The following is a 28,000-nucleotide window of genomic DNA, read 5'->3' on the forward strand; positions in this document are numbered from 1 at the left end:
TACAAGTAATATAATCACTGTGGTAAATGCTGTCTGTCTATACACTGATTATCACAGCAAATGACAGGCAGGACACCACCTGTATACATTTCCAACTTTTTATTGAATATTAAGGTAAATATTTCACATTAATACAGGCTACATAAAGTAGAGCCACTATACGACATGAAATTTACTCTCATTTTAACCCTTTTTCAGTATGTAAACAATTATACATGTATTTACCACTCTAAAAGGTCTGATTTCTCTCGTTGTGTAATCATCTAGTTCTTGGCCGAGTATAAATAGCGCACTGTCCTACTGAGCCCTGCAGACCAAGAACGCTTTTACGTGGGGCTTAAATGTCAAAATGGCTATACTACTCAAAATGTATCCTGTTGAACAGGCAATCAATTTGTTCATAGACAGTGGTAAACACGTTAAAGCCCACACTGGATTCTCTCTCTCGCTCTCTCTTTTTTTTGTTAGGCACATCAAAGGTGTCCCTCTCTCAAATTTCATGAAACTCTGTTTAACTTTTAAGGGGACACGCCTAGGTTAACGTTTTGGTAATTAGGAAATTATCTTGTTCTTTAACGTGTATGTCTTGTTACTGCTCCTATGCCTCTCAGTGTCTAGGTTTGTGTTTAGTTGACATGATTCAGGTGCACATTTCCCACATGCGGGGCCCAAGTCCCAGGCCACACCTGAAACAACAAGGATGACAATCATTACGTATCTTCACATTGAAACATTAATTAATATAAGTGTAAATGTACTTAAATGTGCAGCTGCAGATCTCTTGTTAATTCCTGGAAGGTCTACTCAGTAAGTTTACCTGCTGTGGATCTGTATTCTCAGCCGAGCTGGGGACGACTTTTAAGATGGGGTTCCAGGCAGGGTCGGTGGTGTGGAGCCCATTGTACATGGGGCCTCCAGGAGCCTCGGCCATCTGTGGGTGAGGAGGGATCATCGTGCCACCATACATCGACATTGGCAACCCCTAGTCATGAGGAGGGGGGGAGATTGGGGCTTAGCATGAATTCCATTATAAAAAGTTTATAACTGGGTTTAAACAAAGAAGCAGCTACACGGGTCCTTTTAAGCATGTGATGCAATTCAGGGTTAATAAAGTCTGAAATGTCTTAGTCTTTTACATTTATCCCTTAATTGATTTTTATTAAACTTAATACAGGAAAAACTTTTTTTTTTTTTTTTTTCAGTTTTGCTCTGTAAGAAGCAGGGCAGAAAAAAAAAGGAATACAAAAATGTCACTGCAAATATAGCTAAAGTCCATAAAGATAATTTTTTTTGCCTCTTCTGGTATGGACACTAAACAAATTTGTTTGCTTGTTTGTTTTGTTTTATAAAAATATTATTTTATATTACGTAACATTGGTCATGCACAATATGACCTAATTTCAATAATTTAAAAAAAACAAAAAGGAGTCATGCAAGTGACGAGTACATTGCATTTTAATAACATTTTTAATGAGAGGACATCACAGGTGTTCAAACCTTGGGAAAATCCATAAAGTTAGTGGGCATGGGTTGGTGAAATGTGTTAGATGGAGCCACAATGCCCGTGTCATCTCTCTCCATAGCCTGGTGCTGAGAAAAGGCTGACTGCTCCTGCAGCTGCTGGTGCATCACAGGTCCACCCATCATGGGCTGAGACCAGCCTGACATTGCTTCTGTAGAGAAGATAAGGGATTAAATATTTATTTGTACAATAGGCTGGCTCAAAGCTGAAGGGATCAAAATTTTTTGCTCAGTTAACTCACCGGAGGCACTGCCCACACCGAAAGACCAGATACCACCCTGTCCAACCGGCGGTGTATAGCTGGTGGGCAGCATGGTATGGTTGACGGAGCCAGTTTGCCGGATCCGAGCCAGGCGCTCTGTCCCGATGGGCGGGGGCACTTTGCGGTCCTGCTGACAGGAACTACTAGGTTTGGCCTGGATCAGCGCAGGTGTCACGGTGGACGTGCACAAAGGGGAAGATGCTCCAGATGACACGGAGGGCACTGGAGACTCACCTAAGAAACATACAATAAAATGTATTTGTCAAAAACATCTGCATGCATATGATCTTTGAAGTAAAGCAACATAGAGGGAGAGCTCTACAGCATACAGGATGTGGAGGCGCTCCAAGGATGAGGGGAGAAGTGCTGGCGGCTGAAAGAGGGCGTTCCTACAGGAGCTGGGCCCTGCAGAAAAACAGGGCTCGCTGACATGCTTGTGGCAAAGCTGGTGAGCGCGGTGGAAGAAGAGATGGAATTGCCTGAGGGGTCCATGGGGTGCATGCCTAAAGAGCAAAGAGACCACACAGATATGGAGAGAAGACATGAGCTTAGTTCAACAAGAACAGAACAGTGTTGAGAAAAAGCATAAAACAAAGCACAGGTAAGTTTTATAGCTAGATATAGAATATAACTAAAGTTGATCGTAAGATTAACGGAATAACAGCATAATAAAAACTGTAAGGACATTTAACTATTTACATACTATCTGAATAATCATTACATGTATCTAATGTATAGATATGTATTTAGGTATTATTAGCGCCATTTTTAAATTCCTATTTTGTTGTACATACAGTGCACTCTGTAGCTTGCAGAGTTTACTGTGACCCTGGATGCATGTAGCACTATGGCTAATGTGAGTTATCATTACTATAAAAAAAAGAAAAATGTACTTCTGATTTTTAAAGGAATTTAAGCTGTTTTTAATCATCTCACCAATGGGGCTGGAGACAACTCGCTGGGACGTACAACGATATCCTGGGGCCTTGGAGCCATCAGGTGGAGGCATGGTGTTCTCCATTTGCCCCATCCCTCCCATATAAGCAGGCGGGGCACTGTAGGGCTGTTCTGGCGGAGTGCGCGTTGGAAGGTGACAGGCCCCCCACACCTGGTTGTTGCCCACCTGGTTGTTGTCGAAGATGCTTGAAAAGTGATTGAAAAGAGCTGCAGGGCCAAAGTTCGGCGGTAGTTGAGCTTTGCCACTGTGAAGGTGCACCTGTGACCCATTTAACATGCCCATGGTAGAGGATATCTGAAGTGAATGGGGTGGCATGCTAGCTGTGGCTAAGCTAGGCTGGGTAGGCTGCTGTTGCTGCTTATGCGGCTCCTGTGTTGCACCCGATGGTACGAAAACAGACTGCTGCTCCTGCATAGGTGCGCCAGGTCCCATGGGGTAGTACGTTGTCGGGGGCTGTAAGCGAGTGGACACCCCAGTTGCAGCAGGTGTGGTGTAGAGAGGTAAGGTGCTGCTGGTGTTTGCGATTGTGCTGCTGACCGTGGTGGGCGGTACAGGACGAGAGACGGGCAGGGTGACGCCTGGTTGGACTGCAGACGAGGAACTTGGTTCTGTGCTGGCGGTGAAGGGCATGGGCACCTGTTGTCTGACCTCAGCCAGTACAGGCAATACAGGCTGTGCAGAAGGAGATGCAGGGAAGTGCAGGGGGGTAGAAGGGCTTGAGCCCTCACACGGGGCAGTAGAAACAGGAACAGGCAGATCAACCACCGGCTTTTCTTTAGCAGGCGTACCAGCGGGAGTGGATTCTGTTTTCAGAGCTTGAGTATGCTGTGTAGATGGTGCGATGGGGGCAGGCATAGGTGGAGGGGTCGTGGGAGTCGTTGAAGCACAGCTGAGTGGAGCAGGAGGGGCTTGCACAGCAGGAGTACTGCTTGCAGTTGTGGCAACAGCAGGCACCGCTGTAGGCTTGGGCTCAGAAGAGAAGAGCTGCTTCCTTACAGAGGTGGGTGTAGGTGTTTTGGAGGTGGCAGTGCTGGTGGAAGAGGCAGTGGAACCAGGGGCATTGATAGCACTTGATACCGGGGCAAGGTGCTCAGCGGCAGCAGGGGCAGAGCTGGAAGGGCGTGGGGGAACACTGCCACTGTGTTTAGGTGAGCTGTTAGCACTGCCAGGGCTCACAGGGCGCACAGGGAACGGGCCCCACGTGTTGGGTGAGGGAGAGAAAGTGCCGCCAAACTGTGCCATTGGCAGACGTGGGTGACGAATCTGATGCATGGTCTGCGCTGCGAGCAGGGCCAACTGGGGGTGTGTGTAAGCCAATGGTGGCAGAGAGACAAACTGTGGTCTAACACCAGGTGCCATATTCTTGCCCATTTTGCTAGCCTGCTGAGTGGTTGAATTGGAAGAGGACTGGAAGGACACACTGGAGGACGGCACGACTGACGACAGGCCTTTTGAACTGGCCGCAGTGGTGCTGGTAGCCCCTGTGGAGGTGGTGTAAGTGGAACCAATTTTGGTGTTGGTGCCGGGCTGACGAATATGGTTGCGAGGTATCAGGTCCTCTAACTCTTTGGCAGGGTCCTGGATAAGCGCGTTGATCAGTTGGACAGCATGTCGTGTGGACTCTGTGCCACCTCTGAAAAACAGTTTGAGTGTGTAAGGTATTGAAAGTATAATACTAATGCAATAGACATGCAAATGTATACATGTTATTAAAAAAAAAAAAAGAAAGAAAAGAAATTGATTTAAAACAGATATGAAGGCCCTTCACCTGATCGTGATCATTCTCTCGCCATTTTTGTCTTTCTGTTTGTCAACATCTATGTGTGCACCTGTCACATCTTGAATGGCTGTGATATTGCAGCCACCTCTGCCCATGATTCGAGATACGACAGAGGCTGGAACCGAGAGTTTCTTTGACCTACAAACGCATCAAATTTGAGAGCATGTACTCTAATATAAAGCACACAACAACAGCTGTGACTTTTCTATGTCACTTCACTTACCTTCGTACAACCTCCTTCCATCCCTCCTCTCTCTTTTGGCCCCTCTTAGGGCTGGTGAGGTTCATCTTGCTGTTAGGTGACGTGACTGGCAGTGAAATGGTCTTGAAAGATGTGGGCAAGGAACTGGGAGTCAAGTCACTAATAATCTCATGAGATCTGCAGAATAGAAAAATAGAAAAAGGAATATAGATACATTATACATACCTACTGCAGTTATAGTGCATACAAAAGTCAAAACAATAGATCAATATTTTACACACTTCAGGTCAATGAGGATTTGCCCTTGTAATAACTATTAAATCATCAGAAAGAGAATATGGTATAGTACAAAGTTCAAAAACACCTAAAACACATCTTTTCTAGAATCCCAAATGCATCCCAATGATGTGCTGTTGCAGTGATACATGACTCTTTTTGCCCAAAAAGCAAGTCAGTTAGGCCAAATTGCACAACAAGCAGTAGAGATTTCTGCCTATGCTGGTGAAAACTTACTTCTGTTGTGGTCTGGAAATGGACACGGTGACCTTCTCTTCTCGAGAAGTGGGATGCGACATGGCCTGTCTCTTCTCAGCCATTAGTAGAGGCTGGCTGGTCCCTGTGGGAGCGGAGGAAGAAAACGAGGTGGATGAAGATGATAAGTCAGCCAGGTCCTGGCTTTTACTGCCGTTGCTGCTTTCACTGTTGCAGTCTGTGCTGTCCAGGTTGTCAGAGTCGCTGGTGCCTCCAGGTGCCCCGCCGCCCCGTGGCTCACCATGGATCTTGTTTTTGTCCGCCTTTTGTTGTGCTAGCGCCACCTGAGGGTCCTGTAGTATGATGGGTTCAGTGGGCGAGTCCTTGGTCTTGTTCTTTTTATTCTTTCGGTTGGTGCTGGGCGTCGTAACCACGCTGGCCCGCTTTTTACCAAAGGCATTGGTGAACGTGGTAGACGTGGCTGAGATGCCAATGGTGGTGGTGGTAGTGGCGCTTGGGGGCTCAATGGGAACCTCTGGCTCTGAAAACGTAAACAAAGAAATTATCAAGGTGAATTGGAGACCATTTTACATTATTAAAAAAAAAAAAAACACCACCAATTAAGGTAACAATAAATAAATAAATAAAGATAGATAGATAGATAGATAGATAGATAGATAGATAGATAGATAGATAGATAGATAGATAAATACTAAACATACCTTCAGCAGAGTCCTCCTTCAGGTCTTGTGTCTCAGAATACGTATCCTTCACTTTTGCCTCCTCTTCAAGCTTTTTCTTTTGTTCCTCCTTCTTCTTCTTGCGCTTCTCTTTACGCTTCTCTCTTTTTGCTGCAAGAGCTTGTTTTTTGCTTTCTTCGCGGGACTATGGGTGAAAAGAAAGAGGGAAACATGGAATTGATTCACCCTATCCTGAATGTTTTCTATAAAATAAAAGGGGGATTGTGTCATTTTTATGATGATGTATTAGAACTATATTGTACCAAATTACTAAATCACAGAAAGTTCATATCTAAATCTTAGACACACCTTCTCAAGATCAAGTTCCTTGAGCAGAATACTGGCATTCTTGTTAGCCTCAGCTGCCTGCTGGTCTTTGGCTTTCACGATGGTTTCCATGCACTGATGACACTTCTTCAGCAGCTCCTGGATTACAGACAAAAGTCAGTAAAACAAATCACAACTTTATTTGAACTTACATGCCTATAAACTTGTAAATCTGTTGACTCCAAAAACGTATTATTCCATACCTTATCTGCAATGGTGGCGATGTATCTCATGCATTCAATGTCAGAGGGGAACTGGTTCACCTCCTTCACTAAATACTGGACCACTTTCACATGCCCCTAAAAAAATATACACAGTCAGAATCACTCCTGTTCTGAATTTTAAAATCGGACATTTATGCAACTGACTGCAGTGGAATCAGTATCCCCAAGGCGTTCTGCCTACCTTACGGAATGCTGCCATGAGAGGTGTGATCTTGCGGTTGTCTGCTGCATCCACATCGGCTCCCGCCTGCACCAGCAGCTGCACTACATCAAAATGACCCCCGTTTGCAGCCAACCACAGAGGAGTGTTCCCCTTCTTATTACGCACATCAATGTGAGCCACTCTACAAGAAGAAACACAAGAGAAAGAAAGAGCAAAACGATCACCTAAAACTGATTAGTATAAGAACAGGAATACATCTTAATCCTAGGTTTTTAAAAAGAACCCTGTTATTTCTGCTACTCACCTGTTAATGAGAAGCTCACAAAACTTGTAGTGGCCCTTGTCTGCAGCGATAGTGAGGGCAGTGTCACGAGAAGAAGGGACAGGAGGGGCATTGACATCAGCACCTTTATCTAGCAGCACACGGCCCACCTCAGCATAACCACCAGATGCAGCTTCCATAAGAGGGGTGAGTCCCGTCTGAGACGGAGATGTTAAAAATTAGCCCAAAGCACAACGGCCCAAACAGTGCCCGTAGGGTTAGTTAGGGTAGAAGGTAAAGCATTATTGCACCCCTCAGACATTGCTGTTAAATTTCTTAAGTGCTTAGATTAACCTTGATCAGTAGATGTTGCTAACGTTGAGGCCAATTAAAAATACTGAACCATCAGAACACCAAAAAATACACGACTGTCAACTCAATCCTATACAATGAAAGTGTTATGTTGGTTTGTTTCAGGTTTTATGCTGTAAATATAATTCCAGTGCCTTGTGAAGTTAAAACAGCTTTACAAAAATACAAAAAGTCAAGTAAAGTAGCAAATATCAGTATTAAAATATCTTTGCACCACAAATCTAAAATGAATGTTTTTCCCAGCAACATCATTAAAGATGTCAGTAGTAACTGACCTTGGCACGATGTTCCACATTAGCCTTGCGGTCCAGCAGCAGGCTGACCACCTCAGCTCGACCCTGGAAGCAGGCCAGTGTCAGTGCTGTGTTGCGATTGGTTTCGATCTGAGCGTTGATGTCAGAGCCCATGTCCAGCAGCAGCTTCACTGCAGGTACATGGCCATTCATTGCTGCCAACATTAAAGGAGAGATGCCCAGCTTGCTGCCCGTCCTTAAAGAAAGAAGGCAACAGAGGAACAAAAATATGATTGGAGAAAATCACTTTCTAACTTTCCACAGTCTCTCTTCAAAGTCAAAACTCAAAGAACAGAAAAGTGGTCACTCCAGACAGATAAACTTTTCTGACCTGGAATTGATCTCAGCTCCGGCATTGAGGAGAATTTTGATTATATTGACATATCCTCCTGAGGCTGCCAGGCTGAGTGGGGTGTAGTCGGACACGTTTCGGTGCTCCTTGTTTGCACCACGAAGAAGCAACAGTTCTACGACCTGTAGTCATGAAGAGAAAAAAAAGTTACTTATGGAAATAAGGACATTTCTGGTGACCTAGAGGTCTAATATGACAGTCTATAATGGCAGTATAATATGGTTGAACACGAATCTACACTTATGAAGTGATGTTGGTTCAACACCTCTTGTCTTCCGCCTGAGCATGCAAGGGAGAGAGGGGTGTCTTTGGTCCTTTCAGACTGCGCCTCAATGTCTCCTCCTTTGTCCAGGAGGATCTCAACGACGCCAACGTGACCTGCTGTGGCAGCCAGGATCAATGGTGTGAACCCTGTAGATAGGAAAGCAAGAATGTAATAACTGTTTAGAATTTGCTTCTTTTTTTATTTTTAAGATAAATGTTAGGGAGTCAGCAAGAAGCCCTTACCCTTTTTGTCCCGGTGCTCAATGTTGGCGCCACGTGCAATGAGTACCGACACCAGCTCTTCATGGCCACCTGCGCAGGCCAGAGTCAGAGCCGTGTCATGATTGCTCTCCGTCTGAAAAACAAATAAATGACCTTCAACCTGTGTATTGTGTAGAGTCCGATTTATTGGCATTATTCTCATAGTTTAGTGCTACAAATTGTTCTTTCGCCCAAATTCTGTGCTATGATCTATAAAAGAGCAAAACTAATTAAACAAATACTAAATATGTCCAGTTAAATCATAGTAGTAACTTGTGTGTTTGGTAACAAGAGTTAACCTAGGGCTTACATGTGCATCGATGTCTACAGATGGATAGAGTGGGAGCATGGAGGATGGGGAGACAGTGTTCATGGGCGTCTGTGTTGTGGGCTGAGGTATGGGTGAGGTTGTAGTGTTTAACATAGGCACTCTGCTGCTCACTGCTGCAGACAAGAAATACAGCATGAGTGTCATTACTTACAAAAATTACAACCACTATAATCGTTCCAAAAAGATAAAGAAAAGCGTTGCTGTAAACCTACCTGCCATGATGTCGTCCAGAGTGTCTGTGAGCGTCTGTGCAGGCGTGGCCACCATGAGGCCATCCGGTGCCTGTGCAAGGAGACCGGGCCCGAGCCCAGACAGCTGCTGGCCCAACATTACCCTCTGCAGGTCCGAGCTGCTGCTGCCTGGGTACTCCGTGCTACCGAAGTCTGTGGACTGCTGTGCATTCATAGGTTGAATGGGAACGAAGCTGGACTGTAGCGGTGGAGGAGGAGGTCCTTGGAGGCTGAGGGGCTGAGGTGGAGGCGGTGGTGCTGGCTGTTGTATTCCCTTTTGGTGCAGGATGGTGTCGACCTGTGGGAGCTCAGCATAGTCTCCGTCATCCTCATCCTCATCATCCTCTTCACCCTCCTCATCATCCTCATCATCAGGGAGCGTCTGGTGGTCTTTGTCGTCATCATTGCACCCTGTACTGGAGCCCAGCTGCGTGGCCTGTGGTGGCAGGGGGGTGCTGGGTGCCTCCACCCCTGCCGTCTGGCCCGGCTCTTCCTTCAACTTGCCCTCCATGTATTCTTTGTTGAGCTGCTGCTGCGTCTTAAGTTGCAGCTGCCGCTCGACCTTCTGCAGCTCCTTCAGGATCTTCTTCTTCTTTTGGACCTGCTCCTCACGGCTCTTCTTCAGCTCTTCGATCTTGTCTTTGGTGAGCGGCTCGCCCTGGATCAGCTCTAGCGAATGCAGTTGGGCCTTCTCGATAGCGCTAATTCGCTGGCCCAGCTCGTTTAGCTTGCCTTCCGTCTCCTCAACAATGCACTCGAGGGGCTGGTACGGGTGGAATGGAGGGAGAAGGTCAGCGTCCAGCCCCCCTGTGGCCACAGTATTGCTCTGCAGAGTGCTCAGCCTTTGCTTTGACATCCCTGAAAAACAGAACACGGTAGACTCGAGATTAAAAAAAAAATCATTCGGACAAAAACTATGACTGCACAAAATGCGACCTTAGTGGCATTTTGACATATTCTTGGTGGTGACTAACCTTTAGTTGTGACAGGTGGGGGTGTGGAAATGGTGGAGGGCACGCTGTCTGGCTCCTGAGGTGGTACCACCATGGCCAGAGCTTGGAATGGGACTCGAGGAGCCTGAATGGAGGAAAAGTTAGACAATCCGGTGTTTGTCATTGAAGCAACCTAATACATTCTTCAGATATTAACACATGGCTGCAAATCATGGCAACTGATGGCATGCATTTCAAACGGAGCATGATGCATCTTCGAACCTGAGATGTGTCATGGGAGGGGGGTGTGAGCTGAGATAAATCCGGTGCTGGGACTGACAAAATGTTGTTTGGGTAGTCTAGCAAGTAGGACACCACATTGGTGTGACCGCCCTTAGCAGCTTCTATCAGCATAGTTGAGCCGTCCTATGAGAGACAGATAAAAGACTAAATTAAACAAATACAACAGCAGCTACACAATGAAGAAAGCACTTGGACATAGAACTTTACTCTTACTGGATTTTTTTTTTTTCTTTTTTAAAATTACAAATGAAAATTCTCTGTAGTTATCTCAGCTAGGAAAGTGGCTTCAGGGACTCACTTTCAGTCTGTGAGTGGGATCAGCACCATGAGCCAGCAGCAGTTCCACCACAGCCAGGTGACCTCCAGCACAGGCGAGAGACACCACTGTGTGATCATTATTGGCTGTAGCTCTGTTAACATTAGCACCTACAGGCACAGAATACAAGATTATGCTTTGATTAGTCTTCCCATTAAGAATTTTATAGGTTGAACAGGTGAAAAGAAGATCAGGAGAACACACCGTAATGCAACGTAATTGTATTCCCACATATTATTATCGGTGTTCCCAGCTAGCTTCTCTAATCTGACTATTTAACTGGATGATAGGATATAATGTAGTACGCTTCATTAAATATATTCTCTGCTTTGCCGACGAGCAGCCGACTCCGTACCTTTACTGATTAGAAACTGCACCGTGCAAAGATGCCCTGCTCTGGCTGCTTTCATCAGTGGAGTCCTTCCACCCTCTGACTCATGTTCCTATTTTAAAAAAAAATGGAGGAAGAAATAAAGGAACATTAGCAGAGTTAACAACAAAGCACACAGTTGGGATAGGAATAAAAAAAAAAAAAGAAAAAAAAGAAAGGCAATTACAAGGTCAGCTCCGGTCTGAAGCAGCACATCAGCTACATCTGTGTGTCCGTTTTCACAGGCGTATGTCAACGCTGTGTCCCCAGTGGCTGTCGTGGCATGGACATTAGCTCCTAAACACAGAGGTCAGCAGCAGTTAAGACCCACAAATCCCTGAACAAAGGCAGCTAATAATAATATATTGGTATAATTTCAGACAGGAGACTCACCAGCAGCCAGCAGGTACTTGACCAGCTCTAGATGTCCTTCCTGCGCAGCCTCCATGAGAGGAGTGGAGCATCCGAGCTCGATGTCTGCGCCAGCTTTGATGAGGAAGTCCGCCACCTCCAAGAAACCCCCACAGCAAGCCAGAGTCAGCGCCGTCTCCTGTGTCTCTTCTGTCTGAGCGTTGATGTTTGCACCTAATCACAGCACATGAGTATGTTGCACTGTATGTTAAAATACTAATATTGCAACAGGTGTCATGGGACTAAAAAAATTGGACTAGAAAATTTTCTACTAGGATAAATTACTTGCTTAGACCCATCATCAGAAAATCTGGATAGTGACATATTGGAGATGTGTACCTTGTGCCAGGAGCAAAGCCACCATTTCCTCGTGACCCTCACGTGCAGCCTCCATAAGGGGAGTGTATCCCTCATCGTTGACCTCCTCCAGGTTTGCCCCTCGCTCAATAAGCAGTGCTGCCAGCTCCACATGCCCACCGCAAGCTGCTAGGGTCAGCGGCGACTCAAACGAATCTGCCGGCATGTTCACCTGCGCACCGCTGTCTAACAGCAACCGTGCCACCTCTACGTGCCCATCCTGCATGGAGCACAGAAGAAAACCTTGTGAGCTACAACACTGAAGGCTGAACGAACAGAAAGAGGTATTTTGTCATGCATACAATTTTCATGCATTTCAAAATTCATGTACTCTCAGTAAGGTCAACGTATCTTAAGTAAAAATGGGAGGGGGGGGGGGAACAGATCCAATAGAAATTTTATAATGATTGCATTTTTTTTTTTTTTTTTGACTTTTCTATTTTTCTCTTTGTGAATGTTTGTATTTATTTAGGCAAACGTGTTTGTGTGTGAATATGCAGAATAAAGAGTGCAGTGTTCTCACCATGCAGGCTTCCATGAGCGCCGTGTGCATCTCGTCCGTCTTGTGTTCCTGGTCAGCTCCTGCCTCCAAGAGAAACCGCACCATGTCCAAATGCCCTGTATTAAAGCCAGAATACTCATACACTGTGCCTTTCCACAGTATAAATGTTTACTTTTTATAAAATAGCCAAATAACATTTACTATAAACTCAGTGCACTGGTTATTCCAACACGTACCTTTATAGCAGGCTAGTGTGAGAGCGCTTTCCTTAAACTCGTTGGAGTGTGTGTTGATCCCTGCACCATATTCTAGGAGCACACGTGCCACCTCCACATGGCCCGCGCTAGCTGCCTCCATTAGGGGCGTGTGGCCGTTCTCGTTGTGATCTTCGATGTTGGCTCCCTCCTTTAGAAGAACTTTTACGACATCCAGGAACCCACCAGCACAGGCGTACGTCAGTGCTGTGTTACCTACAAACCAACCGGAAGCCACTAACGTTAAGTAAATGTGAAATTAATGGCCATTCAAATCACTCACAATGCCCCATATTGCTTGTGACATTTCTTCCTTTTTAATACATTTTAATGACACATCCTTGCTTTCCACTGTAAGGTTTATTCTGAGCTCAACCAGGTGTGAGGTTAAATCCAATAGGACTGACTTGATTAATGTGACTGCAGAAAAATGACTCGAATACTAGGGTAAATTCAGACTTAAAGAATTTGTTGTACCTGAAGAGGACTGTGCGTTGACGTCTGCTCCGTGAACTAAGAGCAGTTTGACGATGTCTACGTATCCACCGCTGGCAGCAGCCATGAGAGGCGTGATGTCTCCCTTGATGCCTCGGTCCTCTACGTTAGCGTGCATCGCCAGCAAAACCTATAATTAACAAAAACAACCACCACCAAATATTATTCGAGACTCTGATTAAACACACGCACATGCATTACACAACATTAGAATAGAACTGCTAAAGTAAGACACCTAACAAGAAAAACAGACTCAGAAGTATTGCTTACGAGTGTATTTGGTCAGAAGCAGCATAAAAGTGCAGTGTGTGTGCATAAGGGAGGAGGTTCTGAGCCCCTACCTGTGCGAGCTCATAGTATCCAGCGGAGCAGGCCAGACAGAGCAGGCTCTCTCCTTCCTCTGTGTGTTCGTTGACGCTGTGGCCCTCATCCAGCAGCTTCTTCACCGCGTTTACGTCTCCGTCGGAGCAGGCCTCAGGCAGGCTACGGCTAAAAATAACCAAACTGCTACAATTACCGCGACTGTGCAGGCAAAGCTAAGCTAGCTACGCTGACTGGCCCTCCAAGAAGATGACTATACTATAGAGGAACTACAAATACAATATGCTAGGCTTCAAGATAACTGAATGTACAGAGAATAGCTGATAGCTGACTATATAACACTTTGGTTTAGAATAAACATGAGAAAGTTATATAATAAAAGGTGGTATTCTGACATATCTAGAAAGTCTATTATTTTAGAAAACCTTTTAAAACATCCTAAATACAGACAAGTGACAAATTAAAGGGAAAAACAAACGGGTGACATCTCAATAATGGTGTGTATTGATGGTAAAATGCTAGCCAGGTAAACAACAGTAACGTTGTACATATGTACAAATATAAATTACGTTCACCAGGTGTACATGAACATACACTATATCCAAAGCCTCTCTGTCCGTCAGGTTTCCATCTCGTGTATGTGTAGGTGACAGCAATTATAAAATCAGCCTTAAGATGTATTTTCTTTCTCAGAACGGAACTGTTTATTCAGTGTTAAACGCAATCAACTAATGCATCAGTTTCAATTCTAAACTAATTTTAAGTAGTGAAGTAATATTTAATGTATCGTGGCCTGTGTGAGTGTCGATGCTGGTTTACAGCCGCATAACTCTGTTTGGATAAAACATTTCTCTACACTTCTTCCAGGTCAATGTTTTAAGCAGCATATGGTTTAACCCTATCCTAAAGCTGTAACCAGTCAATGCCTCAACCCAGCTAAATATCTATAAAATATTAATTCATCATATTCATCATCATCATCATGAATGAGAAACTATGTTTTGGAAGAATGGTATTTGTAGCTCCAGAAATGCTCCAGGAACTTGCAAAATCTCAGTCAAAAAACACAGCAGCATTTCTAGCAGCCTATGAGCGGTTTACGCTGAATATTCCTTTGTCACTCGTCTCTGTTGCTGACAAAAAAAGGCAAACCTATTGAACCGTATTTTAAATAAATGGTTTAACAGCTGTTTCTTGTTTATTGTTATTTATTGAAGGTCTTCATGAGAATTTCTCTTCCAAAACCTTTTCCAACTTTGAATAAAAAAGGGGCCTAAAAAGGATTTCATGTTGGATATACAATGACACTGATTTCAGAGAGAAAAGATTCTGTGCTTATTTCCTTGTTGCGCTTTTAAGTCTTTGGGAGTAATAAAAATGAATGAAATACTTGAAGTACTGAAAAAAAAGAAATGCTTGAAAGCATGCAATATATAAACTAGAGGAGATGCCTACTTGTCTGCCTGGTTGGCGTTGAGCGTGTTTTCAGCCCTCATGCGCGTGAGGGCGGCGGCGGCTTCGTCCAGCGCGCAGCTCACTGATGACGTCAGGCGGCGCAGCACCTCGGGATCTGCGAAGGCTTTGCCATCGGCAGTGGACAGTTTACCAATGCCTGCAGCATCAACCGCACACCAGCAACACGCAGCATTCAAGGCCAAAGGCATCCAGAGTTAGTGCACATCACACAAGCGCATATACATACACACACACACACACACACACACACACACACACACACACACACACAAAAAGGAAGACACCGCTACTGGTTAGTCATGTTTAAAACCATGCAGCATAGTGGAATACACAAGATTATTATAAAACTTTAAACTGGTGGGCTTAATTTCAAATTCGTCTAGTATTTTAATCACATGTCCATCATGAGAACACAGCTACAGACTAAACTGTAAGGCTTTACCGTACACAAATAAAGACCAACCTGCAACCTGTTATGCCCCTTTTCCCCCGAGGCAGTTCAAGTGCTGGTTCGGAGCCAGAGCCTAATTTAGAACCAGTTCTTTCTGTTTCGATAGCAAAAGCACCGGCTCCGAACCAGGAAAAGTGGTTCTTAAGTAGCACCAAAACGTTGCTGGTCTAGACTTAAGAACCGCTTGAGTTAGGGGCTGTGGGCGGGGTTACTGTTAGCGAATTTGATAATGCACCTTAAGTATACTAATGTTTGATACACTTTTACTTTTAAATTTTTTTCTGTGTTAACGATAAAATAACGTTATGTACTTTATCGATTACAACCTCCGTTTACACAGATTACATGGAGCTGAACGTACACGTTTTATTCGCCGCGTTTGGATGCCAATGTAGGTTCACAAAGCCATGAGCATTAACAGTAAAGCAACATCCGCCATTGTTGTTGTGTTTGCCGCTGCTGCGCTAACAATGCTGGGTCACGTGACACTCATACACGTGACGTCACACTCGGCGCTGTGATGGCTCTCTAGCCGGTGGAAAGGCAAACCGGTTCTTAGAAGGTTCGCCAGTGGAACCAACTTTGAACCAGCAATAGCGCTAGCTCTGAACCAGCACCCGGTTCTTTCCGGTGGAAAAGAGGCAATAGTGTTGTGGGGTCTATTGGGCCCTCTTTGTCTCTTAAACAAACTTTTTAAATACTCTTAAATACAAAAAAACAACAAACAACAAAAAACATGTTTAAGTACGTGACGGCATAACAAGCAAAACTAGACTGTGACTGCCTAAAATAGAGAAGCGATTCAAACCTACACAAGACGCAGATTCAGCATTTCAGGGTCTGAAAATGAACTTTTGTCACATGAAAACATCCAAGAGTCATGAAGGAATAAATTCCGCACGAGGGCTGCGTAAAGTGCGTCCTGACTTGCTCGACTTGTTAGCATAATCTGATTTTCTTCACTTCTTTAAAATATGATACATCTTTGTCTACTTGAAGACAATACTGTATCTGCTCCATTTCTCTTTTTTCCACAACAAGACATTTAACAAGCATCGGGACATATCGGTCATAAGTCACAAAATATCGAATAATGTATAGACCTGGATTCTCAAAACACTTACTATGGACATAACCCACTTCAAATCATCAAACAAACAAACTGAATATATTCCCTAAATCATGATAGCAACAAGTCTAACACGTCTACAAGAAACACAGGCAAAACACCGTCTATGTACAAATGGAAGTCTGCCAAGTGGAAAGAACAAACACCTGTGTAACCTGCATAAATACCGTGTAACTTATTAACACTGAGGTTGGACAACAAGTTGACCGCTATATTGCCAACACACACAAACACGGAAAACGGAGCACAATAGCAGCATTCGTAGACGGCCATGAATACAGCCTGAAAACCTAAGAAAGGTACGTGGAGGGAAGGGGTGAGGCGTGCACTAATTCTACATGGTCACAGAGGATTACGTGTATGCACACTCACGCACACACACACACACACACACACACACACACACACACACACACACACACACACACACACACACACACGATCGTACACACACACAGCAAGCTTACTAAATGCCACTGCTGAGTCATGATCAGAGCCGAGGCTGCTGTATTGAAATTATTGTTCCTCTTAATCTCCCCTGGCGCTGCTCTGAACTAAGCATCAACTCACAGGACCGGGCTAGCCTGTACTGCTTCACCCATCAGATCTAACACGCTGAGCCTCGTCTAGCCAATCGCTGCTGCGCCTATAGATTCTCAACACGCTTCTGTCTGAACGTAAACACAATTGGCAAACGTTAAGCGCTAAAAATACGCCTTTCAGTAGAGCTGTGTAATTATATATCTCCCATCACCTCTAGAATGTGATTCTATGGGAGGACGCACATCACTAACACCAACATACAGGTCAACTCCTAATACACACAAGCAGATGTTGTACACGTTTTACTGGAAAGTTGCTTTACTTTTATGTGCACTGTAAACAAAGGAAACTATTTAACAGGATGCCACTATATGCCACACTTAGCTAACATGGCTGTTGAGCCAAAGCTTTAACACAACATTAATTCACTCTGAAACAAATCCAGAAAACAGGTGAGTAAAGGCATGCAGGCGGGTGAGAACCATCTCTGATGCTGTGCATAGAGACTGAGCGAGCGTGTAGCGGGACATACCTGCTGCTTCTAGTAACGCCTCCAGCCGTGCTTGTGTCTCTGGATCTACTGTTCTGAGGTCAGCTCCGTCGGCTGCAGTCGATAGGAGCAGCTCTGACGCCGTCTTTAGCACTGGGTTATCCAGATCCTCCTGGTCTAAGATGAATGACTCCACCTGTAGGGAAAAGAGTTACAGAAACATATTGTGAACATCCAGTTAATCCACAAGACTTGCACATCATGACAGATGAATCGATATAATTGCTCAAGCTTATAATCTTACTGCTTTCTCGTTAAGGATATACATTACTGCAGTTCCCAGTTCCAGCAGTTCTCATCCCTTTTTTATGCCCAGATGCAATTTCTTAAAAAGATTTCCCATCTGGCCTGGTTATCAATCATACTACAACAACCATCGGCCCTATTCACATCTGGTAAGAACATTCATCCTGAGAGATCGAATCACGAGCGGACAGCCGAGACCCATGACTGTTCACACCTGGCATTATGAATGCGTCTCCAGCGGACACCTACAATCGTGTTTCATACTTCCTTTCTGCTGGAGAAAGACTGTCATACATATTTATTACGCCCGTCTTCCACTGCATTCACTGTCATGCAGAAATGTCCCGCAAATCATCTCTAATGCACCGTAATGAGCTGTTTTGAAAGTTTTAATCGTTCTGATCTGCTAAGAAAACTTATGGGAGATGAGACCATGGATGAAGTTATGAGAAGCTGCTTTTGTCTAAAGCGTCACAAATTCAGTTAATGCGATTCCTGAACACCGTTTACGTGCCTTCCTAGCGAAGATGCATGTGATTAGTTCGTCCTTCATTGCTGTATGGGATGCAGTGAGAAGCATTAAGATTTACTTTACAATATTTGGCAGACAGACTTATCCAGAGCGACCTCAGGGGCCCAGTAGTGGCAGCTTGGTAGACCATCGATTCAAACTTCTGATTGGTGGTCCAACACCTTAACCACTAGACTACTACATTCCCACCTTCTTGCTCATTCACGTTTACACTACAAATGTGACGTGGTCTTACGCAACCTCCGGGTGTGGTTTGAGAGACTGGATGATAACGCCTCTCTGAGGCACCCTTGACCCCGTGCTCACCTGTACTTTGACCTGAACACGTGATCGTGTTCATCTTAATAATGCCACTGTTATAAATGCTGACTGTGTATTTTTGGGATATCTCCAAAAATATCTTTCTGCAAACAAAGTTTAATTAAGTGATTACATCTTTTTTTACCCTTTTGATTTTTGTAATAAAAAAGAATTTGAAAAGACGACGGTCCCTAAATACCATCAAACACAAATGCACCGTTTTAAGACTTGGCTCTCATACGGTCCCTATTTCAGGATTTCATCCTGAGCAACAGAAAAAAAAACAGTTCATAAAGTTCCTAACAAGTTTATCGCTTGTGCTGTTTGTGGTAAAGAACTGTCAGAAAATGAAGTTGTTCTGTTATTGGAGATGTGTCCCATCAACCGGTGGCATTGTTTAACTTTTGTGAATTAAGTCATGCCAAATCACCGGAGACCAAACTTCACATTTTAAGGACAGCATGACAAAATGCATGTCCAGCCACTACACTGGGTTCTTGTCCAGTGAAGCCAGTTAATTAACACAAGAGGGCTCTGGTGACAAAGTTCACATGGGCCACGAGGTCCGGCCCTGTAGGCGTGTTGCCTGGAGATGGAACGTGCAATATTTAGGCCCTGAGCCTCAGTGGAATTACAGTAAGCACTAAGACGAGCCGATCAGCCGGTTGTTCTCTCCCCTTTCCCTAGCCACGTCCTTGACCTCCGCGCACCTGCCGCCCCACCCCTAAGGCACAACGTCCTGTAAACACACAACATGCAGCACTCAAGCAAATGTGGGTGTGTGTATGAGCATGCGTGTACGTGTGTGTGAGCGAGAGTGTTGCTGACCCACAGAGGCTCTTGTGAACGGGAGGAGCAGTGGCTCGAGCACATAGCAGAGCTAATCTACATAATTACTAGTGACTTTGACAACAGTGTGCATGGGAGCCTATAATGACATTAAATGTAATGTGATCCAATTTAACACTTCAGTATTCCCTTTCTAACACCAAGAGATGTTTTACAACACACAAGGACTTGAATTTGTAATATTGGGCTACAAGCCAAATATTTTTCTAGCATTTCAGGTCATGGGCTTTCTATCAGTCGAAAGTAAACAGAAAACTCCAGAATGTGGATTAAGGTAGGGTTTAAATTCATACTGCAAAGCATGGATGATTTTAAACTTGCCAGAATGACTGAATAAACAGATTTTTCTTAAAGCCAAAAAAAGAAAAGCCTGACAGCATAGCATCAACTGGGTTTCATCAGGGGAAAATTTTTTTTAAAAAATCACATGTATTACTATCACAACGATTCATGACAGTTCGTACGAGTACAAACCGTGTTTATTCATTCTGTGTACATTCTTTGTGCTTAACTCAAAAAAAGACCATATCCATCCTGAGTGCAGTTATATGACATCCAGGTGTAAATAATTCAGCGTCTTTTCCCCACAAGCACGGGGAAGTGCGTGTCTTGTACACGTGTCTCGTCGGCCACATGAGAAGGTTTCGTTCTTCGTTCAAAATAATAAAAGTAAACAAACAAACAAGCAAAAACAAAACGCAACAAGGCTGAAGCATCACTGCTGCATTAGAGGCTAACCGGGTGGGGTTTTCCATAAAAACATTTTCACAGAATTGCCAAGACGAGCTGACCCACAAAAAAAAGTGAGTAAGGCAGTGAGGGTGGGTGTGGTCAGCAAAAAGTCCATCTGTAGACAGAATAATTAAAAGCATGTACAGCTCAGATGGTGGTCGCTACTTCTGGGACACATATGCATCTTTGCCAAAAAAATTAACAAATAAATAAATAAATATATACAAATAAAGATGCAAGGGAGTGCCTAAGATGCAGCTGGAGAGACAGAACGCGTATAGAGATAGAGTAAGGGAGAGGCTGAGTCACAAGAGAGAGGCTTCATGTCCAACAAGGGAATCTTATTACCTCGTCAACGCTCTGAACGCAAGATGGGGTGTTTTTCCTCCGGCTTAGCTAACACACAGGACAAGACTATTCCGGTTATTGTGAGATCAGCTAACAAAACACACTAGCAAACATACAACTGCGGTATATCTTGTGCTAGCTCTTGCATGCAAAGACAACTTAGGTTCCTTGTCCTTTTCCTTCACCCTAAAACAACTGGAAAAACAAAGAGAAGGAGGGGAGAAAAAAAAAATAAAAACTTTCCCACAGTCTGGCCCTGTTTAGGTTTAAGGGAGAACAAATCCGCTTGGATTCTATGTTTATGTTGCTCAGCTTCAGAGAAGCGACACATTGTTCTGTACAGTACAGTGCAGTCATTCAATCAGCGTCCGCTACGAATTCATTAGAGAAGGACCTTAACGCAACTTGCACGTTAAACATGTCAGAAAAAGTAAAGCCAAACATTCCTGCTGAGGTATCTGGAAAAGTATGTGGATTTGCCAAAATCTATCGAGCCGGGCGATTTAAACGTCTGGCAGCGGACATCGTGTCTCAGCTTTAAACGAAAAAAAAAATTAAAAACAAAGCGTGTTGTATTTTTTAAACATCTTTCTTCGATGCCACTTAGTTTCCCTCGTCGGCGCTGCTGAACAGATAAAGTCTAAGACATGAACGGCAAAGTTACGCATATGAAACGGCGTGTTGTTTATCGGGGAGACTTTACTGTGCAAGGATAAAATAATCTCCACTGCTGTTCATCACATACGACGTGCACATAATCTCAGTTACAGCTAAAAACTTCATAAATTTACCGTCCTGGCTTTAGTGTAGAATTTCATTATTTTACAGACAAGCATGAGGGGGAAAAAACACAAGTGATTTCAGCTACAGCAGAGTCATAACAACGGCGTTTTGCAGCTACAATGTGCACACGTGTTAAAAAGACAATGCACTTACATTTACATGTTTTTGTGAATGTGAACCGTCTCAAATGTGTGATATTTACTGAGCACAGTAACAGAAACTGCAAGTCTCAGATTGTGTTAGCTCTTCTCAACTTAAAATAAAAATGATAAATCTGCATAAATATTAATAATGAAAACCTTTGTAACGACAGAAAAATTGTAAAGAACTCACTACTAAAAATTAAGATCGCATGAAGAAAATACTAAATGCTGATACACGGTACATCCTACACTGTGCTTCTGTTCATAAGGAGATGCAAAACACGTTGCACCTTTCTGCGTGTGCTTAACACATTTCAGTTTCTCCCACTCAGATCCAGACAGACTGATCACATGATCCAGTCATATTACAAACAGCTAAAGTGTGTTGGTTCTGGTGCCTGAGATTTTTAGAGGATGTACGGAGAATACCCCCTAAAGATATCCAGTGAAGGTATAGGGTGAAAGTGACTTAATCGTTAGCGTTTCTACCATAAAAATAAATGAATGCATAAATTGTCTCTTACAAGTCTCAGATTTGAAATTGAAAAACCCCTCCAAAAAAAGCAGTAGACGAATATTTTTCACATACATTCTGAAATCAAATCCAACTCTACAAGGTAAAAGAAACGCCACATATTTTGCATTTGTATTTTTCCTTCGACAGAGCTTTACAACAGAATTACATACACGAGACAGACAAAAAATATTTCGATGTGATTCTCGAAACTTTTTCATTTCCACAATTATCTATCTATGCGTGAGTGATGATTTCTAAACCCAGGGTTTGTTCCCGCTTCCGGGTTTTTGTTCCTGTCTGGTTTCCCTGTCGGATTTCTGTCAATTGAATGAAACAGTTTTATACATACATTTTCGGCCATACGCAACCCTCGGCCAACGTATTTGTCCGTACACAACGTGTAAAAGCAAAAAATAAATAAAAGCAGGTCACTAATCTAGATCTAATATGACTATGGTGCACTGACCGTTAGGAAACACGACTTCCTCCTCGTCAGGAATTCTTGGCATACAAATACAAGTTTTAAAAACTATTAAATACGGCATTAATGATTATTTCTAAATTGTCAGACTGGCAGTTACATCCAAAACGGTTTCGGTGTTATGTTTCAATACACGCTGACATTTTTTGTGGAAATAAGAATCTGAACTACAACCATAAATGATAAGTAGCTGTGGTTAGTTTGCTAACAGCTTGTTTCTTGCTTTATTATGATCCCATTAACCTTACAGACTTAATGAATCCGATCATCTTCGACCGATCCTGGAAACCCTTTGTATCACAAGTTTCGTGTCTGATTCTTTGGCTATACTCCTATCAGGGGCGATGATGATTCCCGCTGAATCGAACCCGAGAGCTCAGCCTCTGAATTACAGTTACAGGCTTCTCGGGGTGACTCACAGCAGCACAGGAACATCATGTTTTTACTGTATATTTTTCCTCCTCTGGCTAAATTTACACTAAAGCTTTAAGAGCTGTAGTATAGTTTATGTAATAGGTATAAATCTGGAACAACCAATGAAATGAGTCACCAACTAATATTTCTTAAACAGGTTTTCAAGGTTCGTACAAAGATTAGAGGGCATCTGTTTATTCCAACAAGCACGATGTGCATTTGCCTGACGTACCTCGTGTTTGGGTGGGGTGGGGGTGGGGGGTTGAACAGTCAATTTGTTTTACTTCCTTAAAAAATTTACAAGTTCAATGTTACAAAACACAATACAATACCTACAATAATCATTGTAACAGCCTGATGGTCTAATATTTGCTTGCTTTCCCATGCCTCCCATCCCTCTGGTAAATTTCCAGCCAGGCTAAGCAACAAGGAACCAGTTCTTCGCACAGCTTTACACACGTGAATGTTCAATATTTCACAGTTTCCCTGTTAGAATTTACAAGACAGTCTTTTATTACTGAATCGGTACATGCTGAATGTAGCCAAATTTTTAAGTTTTCTGAATAAAGAAATCTTTTTTCTTTAAACCATTTTGAATCAGCAGAAATAATAGCAGTCATTGTTTGTCTGACACAACAACAGATGACAGATACAATGATCATTTATTTTCATTTACGTAAAAAAAAAAAAAAAAAACCCACACATGAACTGGTGTACAATTACCAGCTATTAATAATTAACAACAATCTCAGCAAAACAGACAACAATCTTTACTGAATTTTGGAGGAACTACAGCAAATTAATGCGGTTCAGGTAACACGATAAAACATCTTAAACTCAGCACATGAAAAAAAGGGAAAGGAAGAGGGTGCACACTTTCCTGTTGCACCGCTTAACCGATATTTTCTTGACGATCTGCCACCAGATGCAAGCGAACCCAGAAAAACCCAAGAAGAACCAACTTTATTCCTTCTGTACAGAAGCACTTTTCTGCCTGAATCAAACCCGTTTTTATTCAAATCTACTATATGTACAATAACTAACATAACTAGGTTATTCGCTTAGTGTCAGAGGGATCCCCCCCCCAAGACTCGGAAAGAAGTTGCTCGGCTGTAATGTGAATGATAGATTAATATTAACGCGCTTATACTAACATGTTATTGTTTCTACATTAACAGCTCGTACACTAGGACAACAATATTCACGTAATCTAAAACTAATAAGAAATGGATATTAGAAACATTTAAATCCATATGATCACTGATATGTTTACCTTTTAGGAGATAATTATTTAGAGAGAGAGAAATATTTTAGGAGATAAATATTTAGGAGAGAGAGAGAGAGAGAGAATGACTCTCACATCTATACCATTTGTAAAAACAATAATTTATCTATCGGACGCTCCACAACATTAAATCCATCAAACCCTGATACCATACACAAAGTTTTGTTCATCAATTAAGCAGAACAACACACTCCAGACTGCAGAAGAAAAAAGTAAGGTGGTGGTACGTGGTCGTTTTGCCGCATCACATCCCAGCGTGTGTTATTTTCATAACAGCACGGCCAATCGTGTTTTTCCTTTCTTATTTAAAATCAACTTTGTAATGCTATACAGAACGAGCCTTGTAGTGTGCATTACACGTTAGGTAAACAGAGGAAAACACAAACAGAGTTAAATAAAACGTTCTTGTTCAATACTAGTAGATTACTCATTTTGCTATTAATAGGAGAAAAAAAACCCTGTCTGAGAAATTACCATGGATGCATCACTACATTAATATGTAGCTGTCTAACAAGAGAAGACAGAGCCTGAGAGTTGGATTTCATCCTTCTAAAACAGTGAACGTAAGTGTAGAGCATTTGCATCGCCATGTGCTGCAGTTTAGTAGGAATAAACGCCGCTCATGTAGGTCATGAGTTCAGTGTGGCACCAGTTCCTTCAGCCACCTGTGGAAAAAACTGCTGCTTCCTGCTAAAGACAGAACCCTTAGATTAGACCCATCTATCAACCTTGTGTTTATTCTCATTTCCACAAAAGGCATAAAAGCATAAACCGTTATTCACAGAGTAGTGGGTTTTTTTATTATATATATTCACACTGTTGAGAGACTGGCAGCTGAACACGTCAGATGAGGAACTAGCAGTGGGACACTGGTTATAAAGCCAAACAAACTAGTTTAGCTACCCAGTGACATAAGCACCTTTCTGTGGGAAGACTATTACCTTGTCTCACCGTTAAGAGTAAGAAGTGATCATCCAGGTAACCCGAGAAGATTCCCACCTAACCACATGTCCAGTGAACACACTGTGTATGATGCAACACCGTGGAGCTAAATTTTTACAGCTAATTTCATTTGCAGGTACAAAAGTTCACATTAAGAATCAAATTAAGACTGCAAATATGGAAATATTTATGCAAATAAGGCACATTTAGTAAAATAAACTGGAGTGGAAAATGGGTGTATTTTCCTTTTTTCCTGCAAATATTTACAAACTCTACACTTGTATTTAGGATGGACAAAACCTGCAAGTTTGCAATGAAACTTAGATTTTCACCATTTCCAATACTACTGATGATAATGCCTGATAATTATCCAATAAAAATATTTTCAGTTAGATTTTCAATAGCCAACATTGTTTGATATCTAATGCTGTGTTTAAGACAGACATATTGATCTTAATTAAGCTACACAAGAAAATGATGTGAACTGAAGTGTGTGTGTGTGGGGAGATTGTACGATCCAAAGAAGAAAACCCGGCTGAAAGATGTTATTCATGTTTTCACTGTTCACATGTTATTCATGAGGTCAGCTCTGTACTTAAAACAGTGTGTACTGAATTATTTTCTGGGTTGTTTTTATTTTGTTCCAGGATTGGACGAGTTTTAAAAAAGCACAAGTATGAAACATGTTTAATGGGATGATCCGGGCGCTCTGAACAGGTATCCGGGATCCACCTGAGGCTGATGTCTGCTAGACGACATTCCTCTTTTTTCATTACACCTCCCAAGAATTCCAGAGTGAATTCCAGCACCCCAAGAGACGGAGGTTTTTGTACCTGTTGACCGATATAACAGGCAACAAACACACCCCCGTACTCTAGCCAAAGACCGGGGGTAAAATCATCAGGTGTGTAGCGCTGTGTAAATATCCTGTGCAATATACTGCAGCAGAATTGAATATACTTTCAAATATAATGCAATTAAACATTTTCATTCAGAAAATAGGTGCAGTAAACAGCAATAAACTTATGAATAGTTCATGTTACAATTAGTTAAACGTGTGTAATGTCAGAGAAAATTTATAAAGAAAGTAGCTTGAAAGTTTATTCATCCACGAGCATCACATTTTTATAAAAAAAAAAAAGGAAAAAAAGCTTATTTCACATTTTAAATAGAAATGTTTCAACACAACATGAGGAGCACGTTTTAACATTCTGATAGTCGGTTATTCGTTTTTTTAAGGCTACAGTCATTACTAACACCACTGTGTTTACTTCCCTGAAATGAAGGTTTCATAAGAAATAACCAAGTGGGGGGGAAGCTTAAAGTTGTTTTAACTGTAAAGTAGACGATCATGATGACCACAGGGGTCTTGGAAATGATGAAGAACCCCAAGATCACATTTTTTGACAGATCCTTTACGTCCACCAGGAATCGGAAGGCAGTGTGATACACGTCTAAAAACTTGTGTGCAGGAAGAGAGCGACACACACGAGCAGTTAGTTTTCTGTCAGACCTTAAGGACTAACGTGTTTTTCTCAAACACTAGACTAAGGTTTGCGCCTCTGAAGGCAAATGAGATCCTGCAAACATGAGCAAATCCTCCGGGTAACTAACTAGTCACAGTGTTGACATTATCCTAAGGTGACTTGCAACATGGAGCGCCTTCTTTCCACAACATTCGGTGTCAGATGTTTGTTGTGGCCGAAAAAACCCATGGGTGGACGTCAGCGCTGTTTTACCAGCTAAACAAGCCGAGTGTGATTTTATAAACACGGTTTGTCTGGCCCAGATCAGAGGGTGAAAAAAACAAGCGTCTGTTGCTGACCAGATAACCAGCGATAAGCCGAACTAGTCTTAAAAGCTAATATTTAAGAGGTACGCAGCTAGCTAGCGACGTTTCTGCATCACTATGTAACAGAGCACCGTTTCTGAAAGTTACTCTGTCATTAACGTTCTAAATAACGACAACAAATAAGGCCGGCTGTCTGACAAAACTCACGAATGTGCATTACAGCAGGAATATTGAAAACTAAGAAGCAGGCGACTGCGTTGCCCGCTGCTGTCTTTAGGCCCAAATCGCAGCCTTCGACAGTCGCAGCCCGATGCTAACATGCTAGCTAGCACTGCCACAATCCGAGCTATTTGGAAACGCAACTGGCAACGTGGGTTGCGTGAAATAGCGTTGAAATTGTACACAACGACGGGGTTACACGTATGAATAGCATTAAAACGTTGTTTACAACAAGACGTGACGCCTCACACTTTTACATATTGTTCAGAAAATAATAATTAGACCAACTGAGGGATTTGATGGCTTAAGAATCCAGTCTGCCGTCACCCTGGTTTAGTAACGCTAGCTAGCTAAGCTAAGCTAAGCTAACTAGCGAGCTAGAATTACAGGAGCTAATAGCATACTTGTTTAGCTAAATACATGATAGCTTACCTCAGATACTTCATCCTCGTCGCTGCCGGATCCGGGCCCCGAGGAAAGCACTGCGGCTGCGGTGAGTTTGAAATCGAGTCTATCTGCTGCCGGGCCGCCCGGCTCGCCGAACAAGCGTACTTTTTTGCCACCGACACCCAAGCCGAGGCCTCCGAGTCCGGCTCCTGGTGTAGCTCCAACCCCCATCCCGAGCGCAGGGGAGCGCGGAGTCACCGAGTCAATCTCGTCCTCGAAGCCGTCCGTCAGCATTGCCGTCCCGGCTACTGCATCCTGCATACTTTCTTAAAGAATATGTATGTTTGTAAAGCTAACGTTATCCTCTCGCGTTCTCTGGGGTTATATTGTTATAAAATTTTCCCGTTTTACTTCAGAAAAACCCAAAAACTCTCCTGAAGCGAGAAGAGATTCTCTTTCCCCCAAGCCATTAACTTTCTAACAACCTACCCCCACTTCGTTCTATTTCTGTATTGTCCCGCCTCTTTTCAAAATACCCCACGGCGATTGGCTTACAGTCAGAGATTCTTCAAGACGATTGGCTAATGTACACGCCACTCGAACGAA

At 43.0% G+C, this 28,000-nt stretch overlaps 1 protein-coding gene across 6 annotated transcripts; it reads right to left on the bottom strand.

Annotated features, from left to right (window-relative positions):
• Window positions 1-84: 84 nt before the first annotated feature.
• ankhd1 (ankyrin repeat and KH domain containing 1) lies at window positions 85-27,881 on the bottom strand. 6 transcript variants are annotated; one of them, XM_027153371.2, is made up of 34 exons: window positions 27,440-27,881; window positions 17,407-17,560; window positions 14,731-14,887; window positions 13,296-13,443; window positions 12,937-13,084; window positions 12,442-12,675; window positions 12,227-12,321; window positions 11,686-11,923; window positions 11,329-11,520; window positions 11,123-11,232; window positions 10,921-11,008; window positions 10,548-10,675; window positions 10,229-10,372; window positions 9,989-10,091; window positions 8,997-9,872; window positions 8,764-8,894; window positions 8,436-8,547; window positions 8,194-8,339; window positions 7,908-8,050; window positions 7,559-7,772; window positions 6,954-7,129; window positions 6,668-6,830; window positions 6,466-6,561; window positions 6,245-6,361; window positions 5,918-6,080; window positions 5,238-5,736; window positions 4,746-4,901; window positions 4,511-4,660; window positions 2,721-4,375; window positions 2,114-2,287; window positions 1,764-2,018; window positions 1,498-1,670; window positions 818-982; window positions 85-686 (listed from the first exon to the last, which is right to left on the bottom strand). In XM_027153371.2, the coding sequence occupies exons 1-34, from the start codon at window positions 27,713-27,715 to the stop codon at window positions 627-629; spliced, it is 7,839 nt and encodes a 2,612-aa protein (XP_027009172.2). In that variant the 5' UTR covers window positions 27,716-27,881; the 3' UTR covers window positions 85-626. The 6 variants fall into 6 exon arrangements, with proteins under 6 accessions (XP_027009172.2, XP_027009168.2, XP_027009169.2 ...); XM_027153367.2 differs by having other exon boundaries at window positions 1,498-1,673; window positions 13,296-13,458; XM_027153368.2 differs by having other exon boundaries at window positions 8,764-8,897; window positions 13,296-13,458.
• Window positions 27,882-28,000: the final 119 nt, after the last annotated feature.

This window comes from Tachysurus fulvidraco, chromosome 21 (assembly GCF_022655615.1).
Source record: "Tachysurus fulvidraco isolate hzauxx_2018 chromosome 21, HZAU_PFXX_2.0, whole genome shotgun sequence".
Classification (NCBI taxonomy): Eukaryota; Metazoa; Chordata; class Actinopteri; order Siluriformes; family Bagridae; genus Tachysurus; species Tachysurus fulvidraco.